The sequence below is a fragment of the Aquarana catesbeiana genome, linkage group LG04 (genome assembly GCF_042186555.1).
Source record: "Aquarana catesbeiana isolate 2022-GZ linkage group LG04, ASM4218655v1, whole genome shotgun sequence".
NCBI classification, from domain to species: Eukaryota; Metazoa; Chordata; class Amphibia; order Anura; family Ranidae; genus Aquarana; species Aquarana catesbeiana.
In genome coordinates, this window is record NC_133327.1 from 523,568,067 (window position 1) to 523,586,445 (window position 18,379).

The 18,379-nt window shown below is 43.2% G+C and overlaps 1 protein-coding gene across 4 annotated transcripts in view; it reads left to right on the top strand.

The window, feature by feature from the left end:
• ADGB (androglobin) overlaps positions 1-18,379 on the top strand; it is a 505,879-nt gene that overhangs the window by 45,763 nt on the left and 441,737 nt on the right. For all 4 annotated transcript variants that reach the window (XM_073627819.1, XM_073627820.1, XM_073627821.1 and 1 more), the window contains exon 3: positions 8,929-9,021. In XM_073627819.1, coding sequence (XP_073483920.1) covers positions 8,929-9,021 — 93 coding nt within the window. The remainder of the gene's footprint in view (positions 1-8,928; positions 9,022-18,379) is intronic.

Genomic DNA, 18,379 nt, shown 5'->3' on the forward strand with positions numbered 1-18,379 from the left:
CTCCACCTCCTATATGCATTGTGTCCAATAGTCAGGACTTTTTCCCAATCTGTGCTTCAAATAACCACATCACCTAGGTAGCCTGCTGAATAGTGTTGATGTGGGCTAAGAATGTCAACCATCATCCGCTGAAATGTAGCGGGAGCTCCATTTAACCCAAAGGGCATCTGGACATACTGCCACAAGCTCTCTGGAGTTGCAAAAGCTTTTGCTTCCGCTGTCAGGGGAACGTGCCAATACCCTCTAGTTGGATCAAGGATGCTTATATACCTGGCGGGGCCCATGGGGTAGTGTCAGAAACCATAGATCAGACCAAGACAGAAGTACAGTTAATCACACTTGTTTAACAATAGTAAAAAGGTAAACAGAGTAAGCGTAGTCAATACATAGCCAGAGTTCAGTAACCAGATCGGGTAGTCAGCCAATGCCAATGTCAGAGAGCCAGAGATCAACGTAGTAGTACAGCAAGCAGGATCAGGAGCCAGAAGGGACGTCAACCGAGCAAGTCTTCAACAGGAATGCAGGAGAAAGTCTGAGATGTGACCAAAGGTGAAGTGAGATGAAGAGAGAGAGAGATGAAGTGAGGTGGACGGCTTTAAGTAGGCAGGACTGACGAGCAGATCATCAGCTGAGTCACTGTGGAGAAAAAGGAGCTGGCAATTAGCCAACAGCTGAGCGGCCAGCTCAGAGGGAAGGAATGAGCCCAGCCCTGACAAGTAGGTCTCAAACCTTGACACTTCGTTCAGAAGTCGTTGCAAAATCCTAGGGACCCCTCTGGTTTGGGGACCAAAACTATAGGACTACACGATTCACTTTTGGAATTTTATATCACCCCGAGGTCTAACGTCCTCTCTGCTTTTTCAGCTATGGCCTCTGGAATATGTTATGGCTTAAGCCGCATCTGAACCTTGGGGTCAGTGACAATGTCATGTTTAATTACATTTGTGCAGCCTGGCAACCCTAAGAAGAAATTTTTATTACACTGTAGAAACTCTCTCACCTCCTGCTGTTACACTGACATAGACTCAGGTATCTGGACCTCACTTATGCTTTCCTAATTCTTCAGTGGCTGGTCACCCAGGGCTAGGAGAGCTTCCCTATCTTTCCATGCTTTAATTAAATTTACATGATAGATCTGCTCTTTCTTCCACCTGTCTGGCTGGTACACCTTATAGTTTACTTCCCCATCCTTTTCCAGTATTTCATAGGGTCCTTGCCACTTAGCAAGGAACTTATTTTCCACTGTGGGGACTAAAACAAGTACACAATCCCCTGGGTGGAAAGTTCGAACCTTTGCTGATTTATTGTACACCTGACTCTGAACTTCCTGGGCTTGCCGCATGTGTTCTCGGACAAGGGGCATCACTGAGCTAACTCTGTCCTGCATGGCTGATATGTTCTATGACACTTCGGTAGGGAGTAGTCTCAGTCTCCCAGGTCTCTTTGGCAATATCTAGCAACATTCAGGAATGCCTCCCATACAAAAGCTCAAAGGGTGAGAACCCCGAGGACGATTGTGGGACCTTTCTAATGGCAAACAACAGAAATGGTAGTAGACAATCCCAGTCTCTCCCACCTTTATCCACCACCTTCTTTAGCATACTCTTGAAGGTTTTGTTAAACCGTTCTACGAAAACATCTGTCTGAGGGTGGTAAACCGAAGTATGCAAGTGCTTAATAGTGAACAATTTGCACAACTCTTTCATTACTTTTGATATAAAGAGAGTCTCTTGGTCGGTTAGAACCTTTTTTGGGATCCCAGTATGGGTAAATATGTGGAACTGTGAACGGTGAATTGTCTTAGAAGAAGTGTTTCTTAAGAGAACAGCCTCAGGATAGTGGGTGTCATGTCAATTCAGTCAAAAGGGACTTTGATCACCGGCAATGGCACTACTGGCTACAGTAATGGGGCATAGGGGCTGACTATTGACACTCAGGGCAAGACTCACAACAGTTTTTTACATTGACAAGTATCCTGGTCCAAAATAAATGCTGTGAAATACATTCCTTGGTCTTTTCATATGCCAGATGACAACAGACTGCTAGGGGGGAAATCTATTTTTTCATCAGGGGTCATCCCTATAGCATGTCCATCAACCTTTGGTTCAAAGGGGTTGGGGTTCCCCGCAGCAGTTCCAATAGAGAGTTCAGGCTTGGGACTCTTGTCCTTCCTACTGCAGAGTTCCTGTAACAGTGGAAAGTCTCTCCCCAGTATTACACTGTGCAACAGGATAGGGGACACAGCCACTTAATGGCAAACTGACCCTGAGCTGGTTTCAAAGGTTACTAGCACTGTGGGGTACTTTTTACAGTTACTGTGAACACATACCACTCCTACCTGATGCTGGGTCAACTGTTTAGGGTCCACAAGCTGGGTATTAACCAGAGTAACCAGGCTTCCAGAATCCAGGAGGTCATGCACACTTTCCCCCCCTTATTTGTACCATAGAGTTTGGCATGTCTGGATCTGCAACTAGGCCTGGCTGAGAAAACAATGAGACCCCATTCACTGCAGTGCCAACACTCCATCAATAACTGACAGGGGCTGTTTGTCACACTATCTAATGCACCTCTAGGCAACCTGACTATTCTCTCAGTCTTTTACAATGTAACTTCAGCACCCTGCTTCATGGGCCCACCCTGTGGCCTCTCAGTAGGAGCTATCCTGGCACCCCACACTCTCTCACTCCTCTGAGACCTCAAGATTCCCCCTGTCCCCTAAATTCACCTAATCATCTCAGCTCTCCCAGTCCTCCAGACTTGCCTAGCCATTTTGACTCCCTCAGTCCTATGGCCAAGGAAACTCTCCTTCAACATGGAGTGCTGTCTCTTGAGCAGAGCATTCCTGTCTCCTAACAGGATCCCTGAACCATACCCATGTCCCATTGCATACCCATTGCATACTTATAGGGGCTGTGTACACGCGCACTCCCAGCCTGCCAGTCTCCTGCAAGACCTGGACACTGGTTTGGAAATTTCTTCCCTCTCAAAACACCTTGAAATCTCCAAACTCTGAAACCCAATTCAGGAATGCCAAAACCCAGAGAAAGTTGAAAAATCACCTTCTCCATTCAGAATTTCTCTATTAATCACTCTGCATGTGTGCAAACTCTTTATCATAGCTACTTCCCTTTTCATTGTCACATACCCACCCTTTGTTTTGATCTGGAGGGTGAAACACATGAGCCCATACTCTTGATTGCGACATCTCTGTGCCAGCTGTCAGCCACGTAGGCCCAACGTTTTTCTGGGGTGTATTTTCAGACACACCCTTCCCTAAATATAAATGGTGTCGCACTGGTCTTTGTAATAAGCCTTCTCTCTCTTCTCTTGGAGTTTTTGGGCTTATCCTTAGTTTCTAGGGAAACTCTGACTTCCCTGACACTTCTGTCCAACTCACTCATTCAGACACCATCATTGTTCTTTTAGGTTCACCAACTTTTTTGCAGCTACCTTCGCAACCAAATCATCATTCAACATAACATTCAATAACAGATCACACTCTTCCCTGTTATGGTTACCAATACCATCAGTATTCGCTTTCACAGTGTCTCCGGTTACCGTAACCCATACCACATTGTGGGTGTCGGACACGATCTCTGCCTATGCACTGTCCATTCTGGGCCCTTCCATTTCTTGAAGTCTTGTGATTGATGCAGTGGGAGTAGTGGTAATTAGCGCCAAAACGGAATTCACTATAGCGCAGGGACGTACGGTAAGGTCAGTGGCTGGTGAGGCACTGGCTAGTATCAGAGCCAGATACACACAGGTTACATACGCCAAGATCATTAAAGCTAGAGCAATAATTCTACCACTAGACCTCCTCTGTAACTCTAAACATGTAATCTGTAAAAGATTTTAAAGCGTCGCCTATGGAGATTTTTATGTACTGACGTTTGGCGCCATTCCACGAGTGTGCGCAGTTTTAAAGCATGACATGTTAGGTATCTGTTTACTTTGCGTAAGATTATTTTTCACATTATACAAAAAAATCAGGTTATCTTTAGTGGTTTTTTTTTTTTTTTTTTTTTTTTTTTATATTCATGAAACAGTTTTTTTCCTAAAAAAAAGCGTTTGAAAAATATTCCCTAGGGTGTCTGCTAGAGCAATATATATAATGTTTGGGGGTTCTGAGTAATTTTCTAGCAAAAAAATGATGATTATTATCGTACATGTAGGAGAGAAGTGTCAGAATTGGCCTGGGTGACAAGGGTTTAATTACCATAAGTAATATACAAATAATTATTATATTGTTTTAAGGTAATTTACTATATTTTCAAAAACTGTACTTAAGCATACTGGATACTGGTATGGATTTTAAGGGGAACCCCCACGCCAAAATGTATAAAAAATTGACGTAGGGTCCCCCCCAAAATCCATACCAGACCCTTATCCGAGCATGCAGCCTGAAGGTCAGGATAGGGAGGGACGGGCGAGCGCCCCCCCCCCGGACCGTGCCAGACCACGTGCCCTCAACATGGGGAGGGTGCTTTGGGGTAACCGCACTGACAGCTGATGACTCATCGGTTGTTAAGGATGTGGGGGCGACTTCCCAGTCCCTTGTTTAGCAACTAGCTATATACTGTGAAAATAAAAAGCGCTAAGCTTACATCTTAATCAGCAGCATATGCTGACAATAGGCGAATGCCTAATAGCCAATGCCACATGGGCATGGTTAAAATGAGAAACCAGTCTTTGAAGGTTGCCACTATGATTCCAAATAGAAAAGAGGAATGGTCTCGTATTTTAGTAAAAACATATAATTTATTTGATTAACGTTAAAAAACACATGTGTTAGGAAAAAAGGTACTATAAATACATGAACATATCTAAAAAAGTACACCGTCTCATACAAGAGAACAGACGAGGAAGCTGAAACAGGGAAGTCACATGAATGACCCACGAGACTGGGAAACCAGGTGGACCTAGAAGATTCCTGCTGCCTTGAAGGCCAAGCATCAACATGGGGACAAGGTGCTTTGGGGGGGACCTCCCAATGTTGAGGGCATGTGGCCTGGTACGGTTCAGGGGGGGGGGGGGGGCGCTTGCTTGTCCCCCCCATCCTGACCTCCAGGCTGCATGCTCGGATAAGGGTCTGGTATGGTTTTTTGGGGGGACCCTACGTCAGTTTTTTATACATTTTGGCTTGGGGTTCCCCTTAAAATCCATACCAGTATCCAAAAGCGGGGAATTGTGTCACAACTTTCCAACCTGTTAATAAGCACTGTATCAAACAGTTCCATGCTGATCCATAGCAACTAGCACAGTCTGTAAAACCCTGCTTCTCCTAGTGGTACTCCATAGTACCAGCTCATCCGGCCGAGGAGACACCCAGGTATGCAATGGCTGTGCCTTTAAGAATCCTAGTATTTCAAGCAGTACATCCACCACATAAAAACACCCCGGGTCTATATCCCAAACTTTCTTAGGTACTTTTTCCTTATTACGGATGTGGAGGCGAGACGTTTAAAGGGACCTCCTCCCCTCTCGAGGTAGCCTACACCACAGCCTGGTGCTCTTCCAGAGCGCTGCCAGGTGCATGTCCCACTCTCATCCTCTTTGGTTCACCATCAGTGAGCCATTCAACGCCTGCCACACACTCGCCATTTTGCAGTCCTTCCATCTGGAGAGGATTAACCTATGCAACAGCCAATATGCCCTCAGCTACTGCCAGTTCTGCAGTCCCTCCATTTGGCGCAATAGCAGTAATGTCCACCCCACTGTTACACATAGACTCTTTGTCCAGTATTGCTAACAATCTTTTGTGCCAACTATCCCAGTCCATTGTGGTCCAGTCATTGGTGCTCTGCAGCACCGCATCATCTGTCCAATAAGACACAGACAGATCATGGGTCTCAACAGCAGGTATATTGCACCTGTCACTTATACACTCATAAAACAGAAATAATACATTTTCAGTCAAGGCAGGGTGCAGTGCTTTTTTACCAGCTTGCTCTGGTGATACTTCACCTTTTGTACTTTCAGCTTTGGCAGGCAGAACTGATGCCTTATAAACAGGTTGAAACTTAGTGTTAATGGACTGCAACCACACACTATCAGTGTATGGTGCAGATCCACCTTGTTCCACCAGAGCAGCATCAAAGCTGTCCTGGACAACCTCTGGCTCAAACACATCGAGTTCTCGTGAGATTTTCAGGGACATCATTGCTGCTTTGCCTATGGTTGCTATGGGAGACATGGGAGCTGCACCAGATTTTGCAGTTTTAGTAAATCAACCCCAGTACCATTATCTTTAGCGGGTTGCTCTTACCCAATGCAAACTGAAGCCTGTGACCTGCTTATCACACAACCTTTCCTCTTTAAAGGGATACTCTTGTCTATTAGGGCAGCTCACCAATTGTCCTGGGAAACCTCAAGCTCTGACACTGGGGGCACCTAGGAGGTTTCCAGGGACATCTCTGTCGCACCTGACACTGTCACTAGGGAAAATGGCCCCACTCACCGCATCAGAGGTAATACCCAGGCCTCCTTGCCTCATCCAGGCCTCTCATGCCAGTTCCTATCCCATACTGTGGCTCATCTGTAACCATGTTGCGAAGGACAACACCCAGCATATCCTTTTCAGACAGGGTTTTTGCAGCCAGATGCCGCATGCACCAGTCCATGGAAACTTCAAACTCTAGTGGGCTCTCTGGTCTGGCTATTAGGCCATCACAGGTGGGGACATCCTCTCAATCACAGACACTGAGCTTTTTCCTTTCACAGGTACACCACCTGCTGCATGCAGTGTGTGTTTTCTGGCTTCTATACACAAGGCACAAACCATTCATGACAGGTGCTCACTGTGCGAAGATCCAGGTGGTTCCAGCGCTTTCTTTGCCCGCATCCGAGCATCACTTGTGATATGGGGGGATTATCAGCTCAGTGGTAAAAATGTTTATAGCGAGTTCAAGCCAGTTTGAACTGTGGTTTTAAGGCTTGCCAGTCCACTTTAATTAAATAAACTAAAGTAAAGGTTCAAAACAGAACAGTTCCCCACACAGGGGATTGCTGGCCAGTAACTCTCCTGATCCAGCAATAAAGCCTCTCTGCACAGATTTACACAGGAAGGCTCTATTTTGTTTTTTGCAAAGATAGGTAGAAAAAGCCTTTTGAAAAAAAAAATATTTTGTAGCTGCTTAGGAATCATTCTTGGAATCTAGGCATTTGTCCCCTTGTCTGCCCAGACTGCTGCTAAAAAGAGATAATCTTCCTTCCTTTGGAGCAGTCAGAAGGGGCACACCTTCTCGGGAGATCTGAAATCCTATCGGCTTGATCTATAGACCAAGATTTAACTTCCTTGTTTCTGGGCCTCTTTTTTTAATGAATTGGGTGCTGCTGATGATTTCTGTCTTATGGAGTGAGACTGTATTTTCCCACAGAAACTCTAGTGGCCTGCCAAATAAAAATTTCCTTTCAAATGCTATAGAGACCAAAGCCTCTTACTGAGGTAACTTGTTTTTACGGCCTTTTCAGCCATGAAATCTAATGTCGCGTACACACGACCAGACTTTACGGCAGACTTTGTCCGGCGGACTTTTCGACGGACTTTGCGACGGACTTTACGAATGAATGGACTTGCCTACACACGATCAACTAAAGTCCGACGGATTCGTATGTGATGACGTACGACTGGACTAAAACAAGGAAGTTCATAGCCAGTAGCCAATAGCTGCCCTAGCGTCGGTTTTTGTCCGTCGGACTAGCATACAGACGAGCTGACTTTTCGACCGGACTCAAGTCCGTCGAAAAGATTTGAAACATGTTTCATTTCTAGGTCCGTCGAACTTTTGGGGAAAAAAAGTCAGCTGGAGCCCACACGATCGAAATTGTCCGACGGACTCCAGTCCACAGGACCAAGTATGCCGTAAAGTCCGGTCGTGTGTACGCGGCATTAGGATAACTTTAAATGATGAAATAATCAAACTCCTGTAAACTGTAGACTCCTTTTATGTAAGTAAGATTCTAAATTGCTTTTCCAGCTCTTCAAGGTATAGAACTTACCCTTTGAAGTTGACCTTGACCCAGACCTGGTGGAATTGTTCTGCCGGCTGGGACATACTGTAGTACTGTCCCTTTATATCAGCATATCCTTTCAAACAAAGTCGTAGTGTACAGGAAGTCTATTTCAAATGTAACACAACAGTACAGCCACCTGCACACTAACCTCCGTTAGATCTCAGCATCTCCCCACTGCTTCCACTCTCCAAACCTAATTTTTGTTGGCTTCATTCCTGGGCTTCAGTGGATGTCATTCACAAATCCTGTCATCACAGATCAGATTACCTTTGAGAACTACAGTCTCAAGTGACAGGCGGGGCTTCAGCTCAAAGTGACTCTTCCTAAATTGAATCCCCAGTGTGTGTATGGAGTGCACAGTGGGCCCCATCCCCCTTTGCACCCATGTGCACTATGCACACTAAAAAATTAGGGATATGTCTCTGGCTTTGAGCCACATGTGGTTTCCATGCTACAGTTTAAGGATCGCTGAGGTAGTAGAAAATTATTGCATTTAAAACACATTTCTTCAATGTTGAACAATAAATGAAATTATGAAATCTGCATTTAAATTATTTGTGAGAGTAGATATTTAAAGACAGTAACTATTAGGAAACACATAAATTAGTTTTAAATATATGGTTTAGGCTTTAATATCTTCCTAGGTAGCTGTGCAAGCTTCTTCTGCTACACCACTGATACAGCATGATAAATCTTTTAAGCTGCTAAAAATATACAGTAATATAATCTGAAACTTCAGCATAAGGAAAGATTAAATGAAAACAGAATATAATGATTTTGCTTATGCAAGTATTGTAAGTCTGTATAAATTAAGACCCTGTGCTGTGATATGCCCTAGTGCAGAGCATATTCTTTGTCTAAAAAAATATATACATATTTCCCGCACAGTAATTATACCCTTTTTTTCAGCATTTCTTTGATGATCCTGAAGGAAAGATTGAATTGACGGCTAATTTAAAAGTTCATTGCTGGAAGCGTCCTCACGAGTTTATAACAAACACGGTAAGAACTGTTGATGTTAAAGACCCATAATGAACCTAAGTCGCATATGTTAAAGTGATTTTCTGGAGTTACCAAAAAATACCTAAAGCTGACAGGTATAAAGTGCAGGTACTTGGCTTAATTCTCACCAGAGCGTTGCAGGAACATGTGCAAAATTGTGCACTTTCCCACAATGCACAAAAATGTGCTTCCCCTTTGCAGATGTGTGTGCATATTTGTATCTCCCAAAAGCATTCGTTTACATTTTCCTACATTGAACATCATCTCCCATATTGCTGTCCACCACTAGGTCTTCTTGTAACGTTGCTATATCCTGCTGTGAAGTTATTGCCCTACTTAGTTTTGTATCGTTAGCAAACACTGAGATTGAACTATTTATTCCAACCTGTATACCATTTATGAACAAGGTAAACAAAACTGGTCCCAGGACAAAGCGCTGGGGCACTCTGCTCACAACTCCAGATTATTCAGAAAATATGCCATTTTTCACCACTCTCTGGACACGCTCCTGCAACCTGTTTTCTATCCAGGAACATATCATGTCTTCAATGCCAAAATACTTTTAACCTGAATACCTTAACAAACTATTAACTAATTGTTTGTGGGGCACTGTATCAAATTCCTTAGCAAAATCTGCATACACTACAACCACATGCCTTTCTGTTATCCAAATTAAAGCTCACCTCCTGATAGAATGGCTGCGTTATGGCTGTCTGGAAAGTCTAGCCATTTGTGTTTGTACTGGTGGCATGGATATAGAAAGTTATAGGAAATTAATATTTTACAGTTGTTATTGAGATAGGAGGTGATTGGGGAATCTTCTGCTAAAGGCACCTGTTCTGATGACTGCTGTCTAAGAAGTTATTACCCATCTTATCCTGTTGTGTCTCTTGGCCAGAAAGTAAAGTGAAATCTCCCTGATGGCACATAGAACATAAAAGAAAAACAGCAGATGTCTCTTCACCTTGCCATATAATATACAAAAGTTATAGGATTCATGCACACAGGGATTTTACAGGAATTTTATATGCCTATCATAATTTCCCGGCACTTTCCCGTGCCCAGGTAGCCGCACATGCTGTGTACAGCCTTCCATACAAGTACTGTATGCAGCCATACTCTTGTAAGGGTCAATGCTTATTTCAGACATATTTTCCAAATGTGAAAGCAGAAAAGCGCTGGGAAAAATGCGCCAGGCATCAAAATGCCTGTAAAATCCCTGTGTGCATGAACTTAAAAAAAAATGTTATAAATGCATTTTAAAGGTATTATTCTATTTTCATTTTGAAAAGTATCACTTTAGCAACATGTGTTCTTTCTGCTCCCTGTCGGTTTTCCTGGAGTATTTTCTTGCTTGGAAGATGAAGCTAATTTCTCGTCAGAAGTCGTATAAACTTGTCAATAAAGCCAATGGAAAGGCTTCCAGCAGTGAAACCAACACAGAAAGCAACACTATGTAAAAATTCAATAGTCAAGAATGTGTCATATTTGTTTTCTGAAGTCAGAAAGGTGATGTTTAGTTGCTGCAGGATACTGCATGTTGCACATGGATAATTGCTTAAGTAAATAAGCTTAAATTTATCTTTTTTAATGGTAAAATTGAGAGAATAGAGATGCAGGCTTATGTATTTTTTGAGCAGTTAGAGGAGTATTCCCTCTTGAACTATCACAAAATTTTAGGCACAGGTTCAGGCATGCTGTGTAAGGGCAGATAATTATTTTTTAAAACAACCAGAAGCCCATGTTTATGTACTGAAAAATGGACATGCACAATTTTTTATTAACACAACCCACAAATGTGCATCTGTGTATTGAGGTGCTATGCTGTCTAGGTACATGACATGACACCACAACATAATGCACTGTGCAAACACACTTTACTACAAGCTGATATTGTAAATGGGCTCCTTATGTTTGAATATAATAAACCTTTTATTTTCTTAAAGTGTAACTCCTCTTTTACTGAGAAAAAAAACAATCCTATCTGGGTAATCTGTCTACATTGCAAGGATTTTAATTTTGTAGCAGGTTCCTACCTTTTTCTGTTCTGACAAAAAAAAAAAAAGCTGTTTGTTCCACTATGCCAGTGCAAGACTGCTAGCTGAAAGGAAGGGTCTGCATTGACGTCCTCCTTTGCTCGCGCTGCCTGTGCGCGAGCAAAGGTGGCACCCTCTTTTATCACCAAGTCCTTGGGACTCAGCTGATCACAGATCAGGGTAAATCTGTCAGCCAATGACAGCTAATCACCAAAGTAAACAGAAGCCGGTTATTGTTTTTTTTTTTTTTTCCTCACGCTGATAGCATGAGGAAAAAAGAAGAAAGCCATTAACCGGCTTCTGTTACAGGCACATTGGTCCCCTCAGTGCCCACCAGTGATGCTAATCAGTGCCCGCCAGTGCCATATATTAGTGCCCATCAGTACTGCTAATCAGTGCCCACCAGTGCCACCTATCAGTGTCCATCAGTGCTGCCAATTAGTGCCCATCAGTGTCACTTATCAGTGTTGCCTGATAGCTGACAGCGTGAGGAAAAAAGAATAAAGCCGTTATCTGGCTTCTGTCTCAGGGACATCGGTCCCCTCAGTGCCCACTAGTGCTGCTAATCAGTGCCCATCAGTACTGCTAATCGGTGCCTCATCATCAGTGTCACTTATCAGTGCCTCCTCTCAGTGCCCATTAGTGCCACCTATCAGTGCCCGTCAGTGCCACCCATCTGTGCAGCCTCATCAGTGCCCACCAGTGCCACCTCATCAGTGCCACCTATCAATGCCGCCTCGTCAGTGCCTATTAGTGAAGCCTATTAATGCCCATCAGTACAGCCTATTAGCGCCCATCATTGAAGGAGAAAAATTAATTTTATTACAAACTATAAAAAAGTTTTGTTTTTTTTTCTAAATTTTTGGTCTATTTTTGTTTGTTTGACAGAAAATAAAAAGCCCAGTGGTGATTAAACACCACCAAAAGAAAGCTCTATTTGTGTGAAACAAATGATAAACATGTCATATAGGTACAGTGTTGCATGACCCTGCAATTGTCATTCAAAGTGTGATAGCGCTGAAAGCTGAAAATTGGCCTGGGCAGGAAGGAGGTAAAAGTGCCCAGTAGGCAAGTGGTTAAAAACAATAAATTACGATATGACTTGTGTTACAATTTTATATGCTATATTGTTTTTTGTTTTTTTAACAAAAATGGAATTCCCCTTTAAAGCGATACTAAAGACTTCTTATGTTTTTGGTAAAAAAAATTAAAAAGATGTTATACTTACCTGCTCTGTGCAATGGTATTGCAAAGAATGGTCCCTTACCTCCATTTTGGAAGTCCCCTACCGGTGCTTTCTGCTCCTCCTTCCTGCAGGTGCCCCCTTAGCAAGCCGACTACTAAGAGGGCACCCATTTGGCTGTGTGAGTCCATAGACACACACACAGCACAGCTCGGACATGCCCCCATTCCCTCCTCACAGGATTTGACTGATGGCAGCAGGAGCGAATGGCTCCAACTGCTCTCGGAGTCTCCTGTGAAACTAAGAAGAGGGAGCAGCGGTGCTGCAGACGGGACAGTGCTGGATTGGTGGAGGAATCAGGTAAGCATTTGCAAGGGTGCGTGGCACAAGTAGTCAAACATTTTTTTTAACTTAATGCAGAGAATGCATTAAGGTAGAAAATGTTTTGCCTTTAGAACCACTTTAAGTATACACACTGAATAAAACAACCTTCCAATGATATAGCATAAAAAAAATGCTCTTACGTGAACTACCTGTTTTTAGATATATTATGTAATAAAAAAATAAAGTGATTGCTTAATATTTGCAATACTGCATGAAACTTTAAGCCTGCCACTATATTATACTATTTTTGAACCAGTCGGACATCTGCATGCGTGTGTGTGTATGTGTGCGTGTGTATGTATGTATGTATGTATATGTATATATATATATATATATATATATATATATATATGTCAAATTTTATATATATATATATATATATATATATATATATATATATATATATATATATATAGATGGGGCATCCAAAGTATTTAGATTACATTTTGGGGTGTACCCTATACACTCAAGGTCCTGAAGTGGTTAATGCATATTTATATTGTTCTGTGAATCATAGAGACTGAATAATTACAATAATGGTTTGTATTGCTTCTGGTTTTCTGAATTGTGAAATTATTGAACTGTATCTCTCAAGGCTGAAGTGTGTGGGCGGACACTGCCATTCATACTTGGATGTATTTGCTTTTAGACAAAAGAATTGCATTCCCTCTCCACTACAATTTTTCAAACCATACTGGGTTATTAACTTTATGGGTGTCCTGCAAATCACTTTGCCTCTTTGACGTTTCAAATACATTGTCTGTCCGTTCATGCTGACAGTGTATTAAATAGGGCTGTCTTAGCATGCAAAACAGATTAAATTAAAGACATTTCCGTTAGACATTTATTTTACTTGTTATTTCATTGTCAGTTTATTTCTATTCATAACATTCTTATATACACTTCAAGTGAGCATTCATTGTCATAGTCCTCTCATAAGTGCCCGAAACCACTCTCAGCTTCATCCTTTCATTTTTAAAGAGAAGGTTAGAGAAGTGAAGGTAGAAAGTGATTGGTTTCTAGGGGTAACCATTTGTCATGCTGCTTTACTTTCTCAGTGTGGAAGTGACAGCATGGCTGCAGAAAGCTGGCGCATCCTTATTCAAACATCCATGTGTTATCCTTGGTTCCATTAGTAGAAGCGTTACAGAAGCATAAAAAGCAAAAAGCACCATCTTATTAATAATTTAGTAAAAAAAAGTACAATGTAGATCTTTTTAAAGCCTATTTAGTGGGTCTTCAATCACTAAAATGATATTGGCAGTTTCAGAGAGGGTTGAGGACTATAAGGCAATTCAAAGTTTGTTGAGCTGTCATAACCTACCTAAGGATATCTATCCAAATTATTTACATAATATCCTTATCAGGTAGATCCTTAAGCTGGCAAGAGATGGATCAATATTTTCAAGCCATCTATGGCCATTCCTACTCAACTTCTGTCAAACGGGACTGTTGGACAACTTTTGCTGATCAGTGGCTGCAGCCACTAATCAGTGTCTTCTGACAGCAGAGGGGTTTTGCTGTCAGAACATAATGGCACAGTGGGGAGGATTTCTATATCCACCTGGCTTGTGTTGATGGAGGAAATCATTCTTTTTTTTTTTTCCGATCGGCCAATCTATGGCCAGCCTTAAGCTCCATTCACACCTATTCATCTTTTACCCAGTATTTTTTGAGGGGGCATTGAGATGCATTTGGTTAAGGCAGTCTATTAATTGTGAATATACCCTTAAAGCCACATCAGGGGCAAACACCTTTACTTTCAAAGGTTTTTATTGATTTTCAAAATAGTAACAATGCACATTGATGCGATGACATACAGAGTATAAAGCTAATATTCATACAGACTTAAGTGGAAGACATGGCTGGGGTAACAGGTCTGTAGCGAGGTTATTTAAGGGGCTGGTAAGTAACATGTAGTAAGGGTTTATAGACAGGTTGGCTGGATGGTGAACCCAAGTTCCGCACACCCACTGCACCCCCAAGAGGAACTAGCTGTGCAAGAGGGGAGTGGGAAGGGTCCTCCCTTCAGCCTTGGCCTCTGTAGACTAACCAGCTTGTGTAACAAAGAAACCAGAAAGAGAAAGCATGAGGAACAATCTTATGTCCCATGCCCATAATCTGCTTTGGAATTTGAGGAGCAAGGGTGTGGAGGTGTCTCATGGAGAAATTATTATCATCGCATGTCAAAAAACTAAATTGCAGCTTGGGAAAGATACCCCAATGGGGCGGAAATAGAGAAGATAGGGGTCAGAGTCCAGAAAAAAAAAGAGGAAGAGAGAGCGAGAAGAGAGGAAGAGGCTCAACCACCAGAGCACCGTTGTAAGAATTTAGGATTGGGAGAGACAGGGGATAGGTGAAGTCCTACGTAGGTGGCCCAGGGATCCCAGGTCTCCCGAAACTGTTCAGAGGTATCCAGTAAGGAACTTGTTAGTTTCTCCTGTGACATGATCCAGGAAATTTTGCACTTGGCTACCTCAATGGAGACCTTGGGGAGTTTCCGGGCTTTGGCTGTGGTAAGTTTGGAGCCTAGGAGAATGAAAAAGATACGTTTTTGAGAATATTTCATGACTTAGGGATATGGATGTTCAGGAGGGACGTTTTGGGAGACTTGGGAACCGCGAGCCCCGTGATCTTGAATATTATTTGGAGTATTTTGTTCCAAAAACTTCTGATTTTGAGACAATCCCACCATATGTGTAACATGGAACCTATCATTTGACATCCTCAGAAACATAGAGGGGACATTGAGGGGTAGATATTGGAGAGTTTCAACAAAGTCATGTACCATCTGGAAAGAACATTCAGGCTAGCTTCTGTTAGTGAAGTGTTGAGGATACCTTTATAGGATCTTGAGAAGGCCCCATGCCAAGTTTCCCCATCCCATTGATCCTGGATGTCAGCCTCCCAAGCTAGCATGTAGGAGGACTTCGACTGGGTTTGAGCAAGTGACGAGTAAATTATGGATACCCCTCCCCTCTGCTCCACGACCTGTCCACACCAAAGTTCATAAGGTGTTATGTGAGGGGGTTTAGATTTTGTCGACCAGATGGAGTGAAGAAAATGGGAAATTTGCTGGAACCCTAAACATTTCGTGTCGGGAAGATTCAGTTTGCTAACACAGTAGGCAAGCGAGATGGGGACCGTTGAAGTGATAAAGTGGCCAATCAGGTACATCCCCTTATCCAACCACCACTTGAAGGCCTTCATTTCCATTCCCGGGCTAAAGTCTAGGTTGTGGAATAAGTGAGCCAGAGGAGAGCTATCTGATACCAGAGAGAGGGCCTGCTTGAGCTTATCCTACAGGGCAATAGAGTGAGAAAAGGAGGGGGATAGAATAGGAGGGTAACTTGAAGGTGAGCTCCATAAGAGATAGACTAGGGTATATGAGGATACTGCCTGTCTTTCAATATCAACCCAGTCTGGCTTGGCCAACTTGGAATATACTGTAGATAGTTGAGCTAATCTAGCCGCCTAGTAGTACCAGAGCAGGTTTGGGAGGCCCAGACCTCCTCCAGACCTTAATCTGAATAGCGTGTGCCAAGAGAATCAATGTCCTGCCTTCCCCCATGCAAATTTAATAATTTTGATTTGGAGTTAGCCCAAGTGGTCCTTCCTTGGGAGGGAGAGGAAGACATATAAAAGTCTCAGGAGGAAAGTAATTTTGACTGAGTTAATTCTGCCCAACCAGGAGAGTTCATGCTGGGCCCAAGTTTTGAGGTCAGTTTCTAACTTCTGGTACATGGGGGGGTATTTAGCTGAGTACAGTTGTTCAAACTTGGGAGTGAGGTTTATCCCTAGATACCGAATAGAGGAATCGCTCCACTCGAATTTAAAGGATTCCTTCAGCTGTGCCACTAGTAACGGCTGGAGAGAAACATTCATTGCTTGGGATTTGCCATAATTCACCCGTAGTACAGAGACCTTGGAGGATTCCTCTAGGAGTTTACAGGGAGGGAGGTGACCGGGGAGGGGATGAAGAGGAGAAGGTCGTCTGCAAAGAGACCACATTTATATGTGTTGGGTCCGCACTTGACCCCCGCAATATTTGGGTTTGTTCAGATGGCTATTGTTAGGGTTTCTATTGCAAAGGCAAAGATCAGTGGAGGTAATAGGCAGCCTTGGCGAGTGCCTTTCGCTATTCTAATAGAGTCCGAATAAAGGTCTTGTAATGGAACTCTAGCTTTTGGGGTGGAGTATAATGCTGTAAGCAGTCCAGTGAAACGGGGGCCGAATCCCCAGTGGTCCATCAGGGCAAACAGGTAAGGCCAAGAGACCGAGTTGAAGGCCTTTTGCAGGTCCAACGACAGTAACATACCTTCTTGTTTAGGACCGCCATCAGCCAGATTGTAAGAGAGAGACAATGTTTACTGCTCTTCTAATTTGGTCTGGGCCCTGCCTGCCAGGGATAACACCCACCTGATCTTTATGAATGTATAAACCTATGAAGGAAGCGAGGCGGTCAGCCATGACTTTAGTCATAATCTTTAAATCATTGTTGATGAAGGATATTGGTCTGTAGTTGCTTACCTCACCTGGGTCCTTATCCGGTTTAGGTATAACGGTTAAAAACGCGGAGTTTAACTGTGTGTCAAGAGGGTCTCCTTTGGTTTTAGCATTAAACATTTTTACCATATAGGGCACCACCATGGTCGCAAAGGCTTTGCAGTAGGGGATTAAGAACCCGTCCGGGCCCGGGTTGAGTTGTTCTTCATATTTTTGATCACCTTCAGTACCTGCTCTGTAGAGAAGGGCACTTCCGGTCTGTTTCTGTGTGCTGTTGACAAGTAGGGGATATGAAGGCTATCTAGAAAGCTAGAGATGTTTGCGGAACTTTCGGTCTGCTTTGCGCTGTATAAGTTCTCGTAGAACTTATGACAGGCTTGCATTATACTCACGGGGTTCGCTGTTGGGGGTCTACCTGCGATTTTGAGTTTGGGGAAGGAATGTGTGCGCGCCCGAGGTGAGAGCCTAGTTGCCAGCAGGGAGCCAATCTTGTCTCTCTGATGGTAGTATCTCGCCCTGCTCCAACGAATGCTTTTTTCTGTATTAGCTGTCAGTGCTAGGTTCAGTACCAGGCGAGCCACGTCCAAGAGGGAGGTGGGTACTTGAGACGGATCTTTCTTGTGATTAAGCTGGAGAGAAGAGTAATTCTTCTCTAATTTTTCAATGTCAGAACATCTCTCCCTTTTTATCTGGGTGGCAATTTTAAATGATTTTACCCCGGATAGTGACTTTGTGTGCCGCCCATAAAGTTTCCAGAGAAATATCGTTAACATCATTTAGGGAAAAGTATTCGATAAGAGCCTTTTCTAGTTCAATTTTCATAATGGGGTCAGCTGGGATGGCTTCATTGAGTCTCCAGTGGAGCAGGTTTGGTTGGGGTAGTCGGTTATGTATTGTAATGATCACCATGGAGTGGTCTGACCACACTGTGTCTTTGATGTGTGCTTTTAGAACTGAGGGGATTAAAGTGTTGGAGACCAGCAGATAGTCAATCCTGGCATATGATTGATGTGAGTGTGAAAAGTGTGTGTAGTCTTTTTGGGTAGGGTTCAATTCTCTCCAGATGTCAGTGAGGCCCAGCTGGAAAATCATTTTGGCAATCTTAGAGCTGCTCCTGGTTGGGCGAATGGTTTGAGCATTGTGAGGTTTAGATTTGTCTAGGCCTTGGTTGAATGCCGTATTAGAGTCCCCCCCAAAGGTAACAGAGCACTCTGAATGGGGACTTAGAGTCTCAAAGAGTGTATGGAAA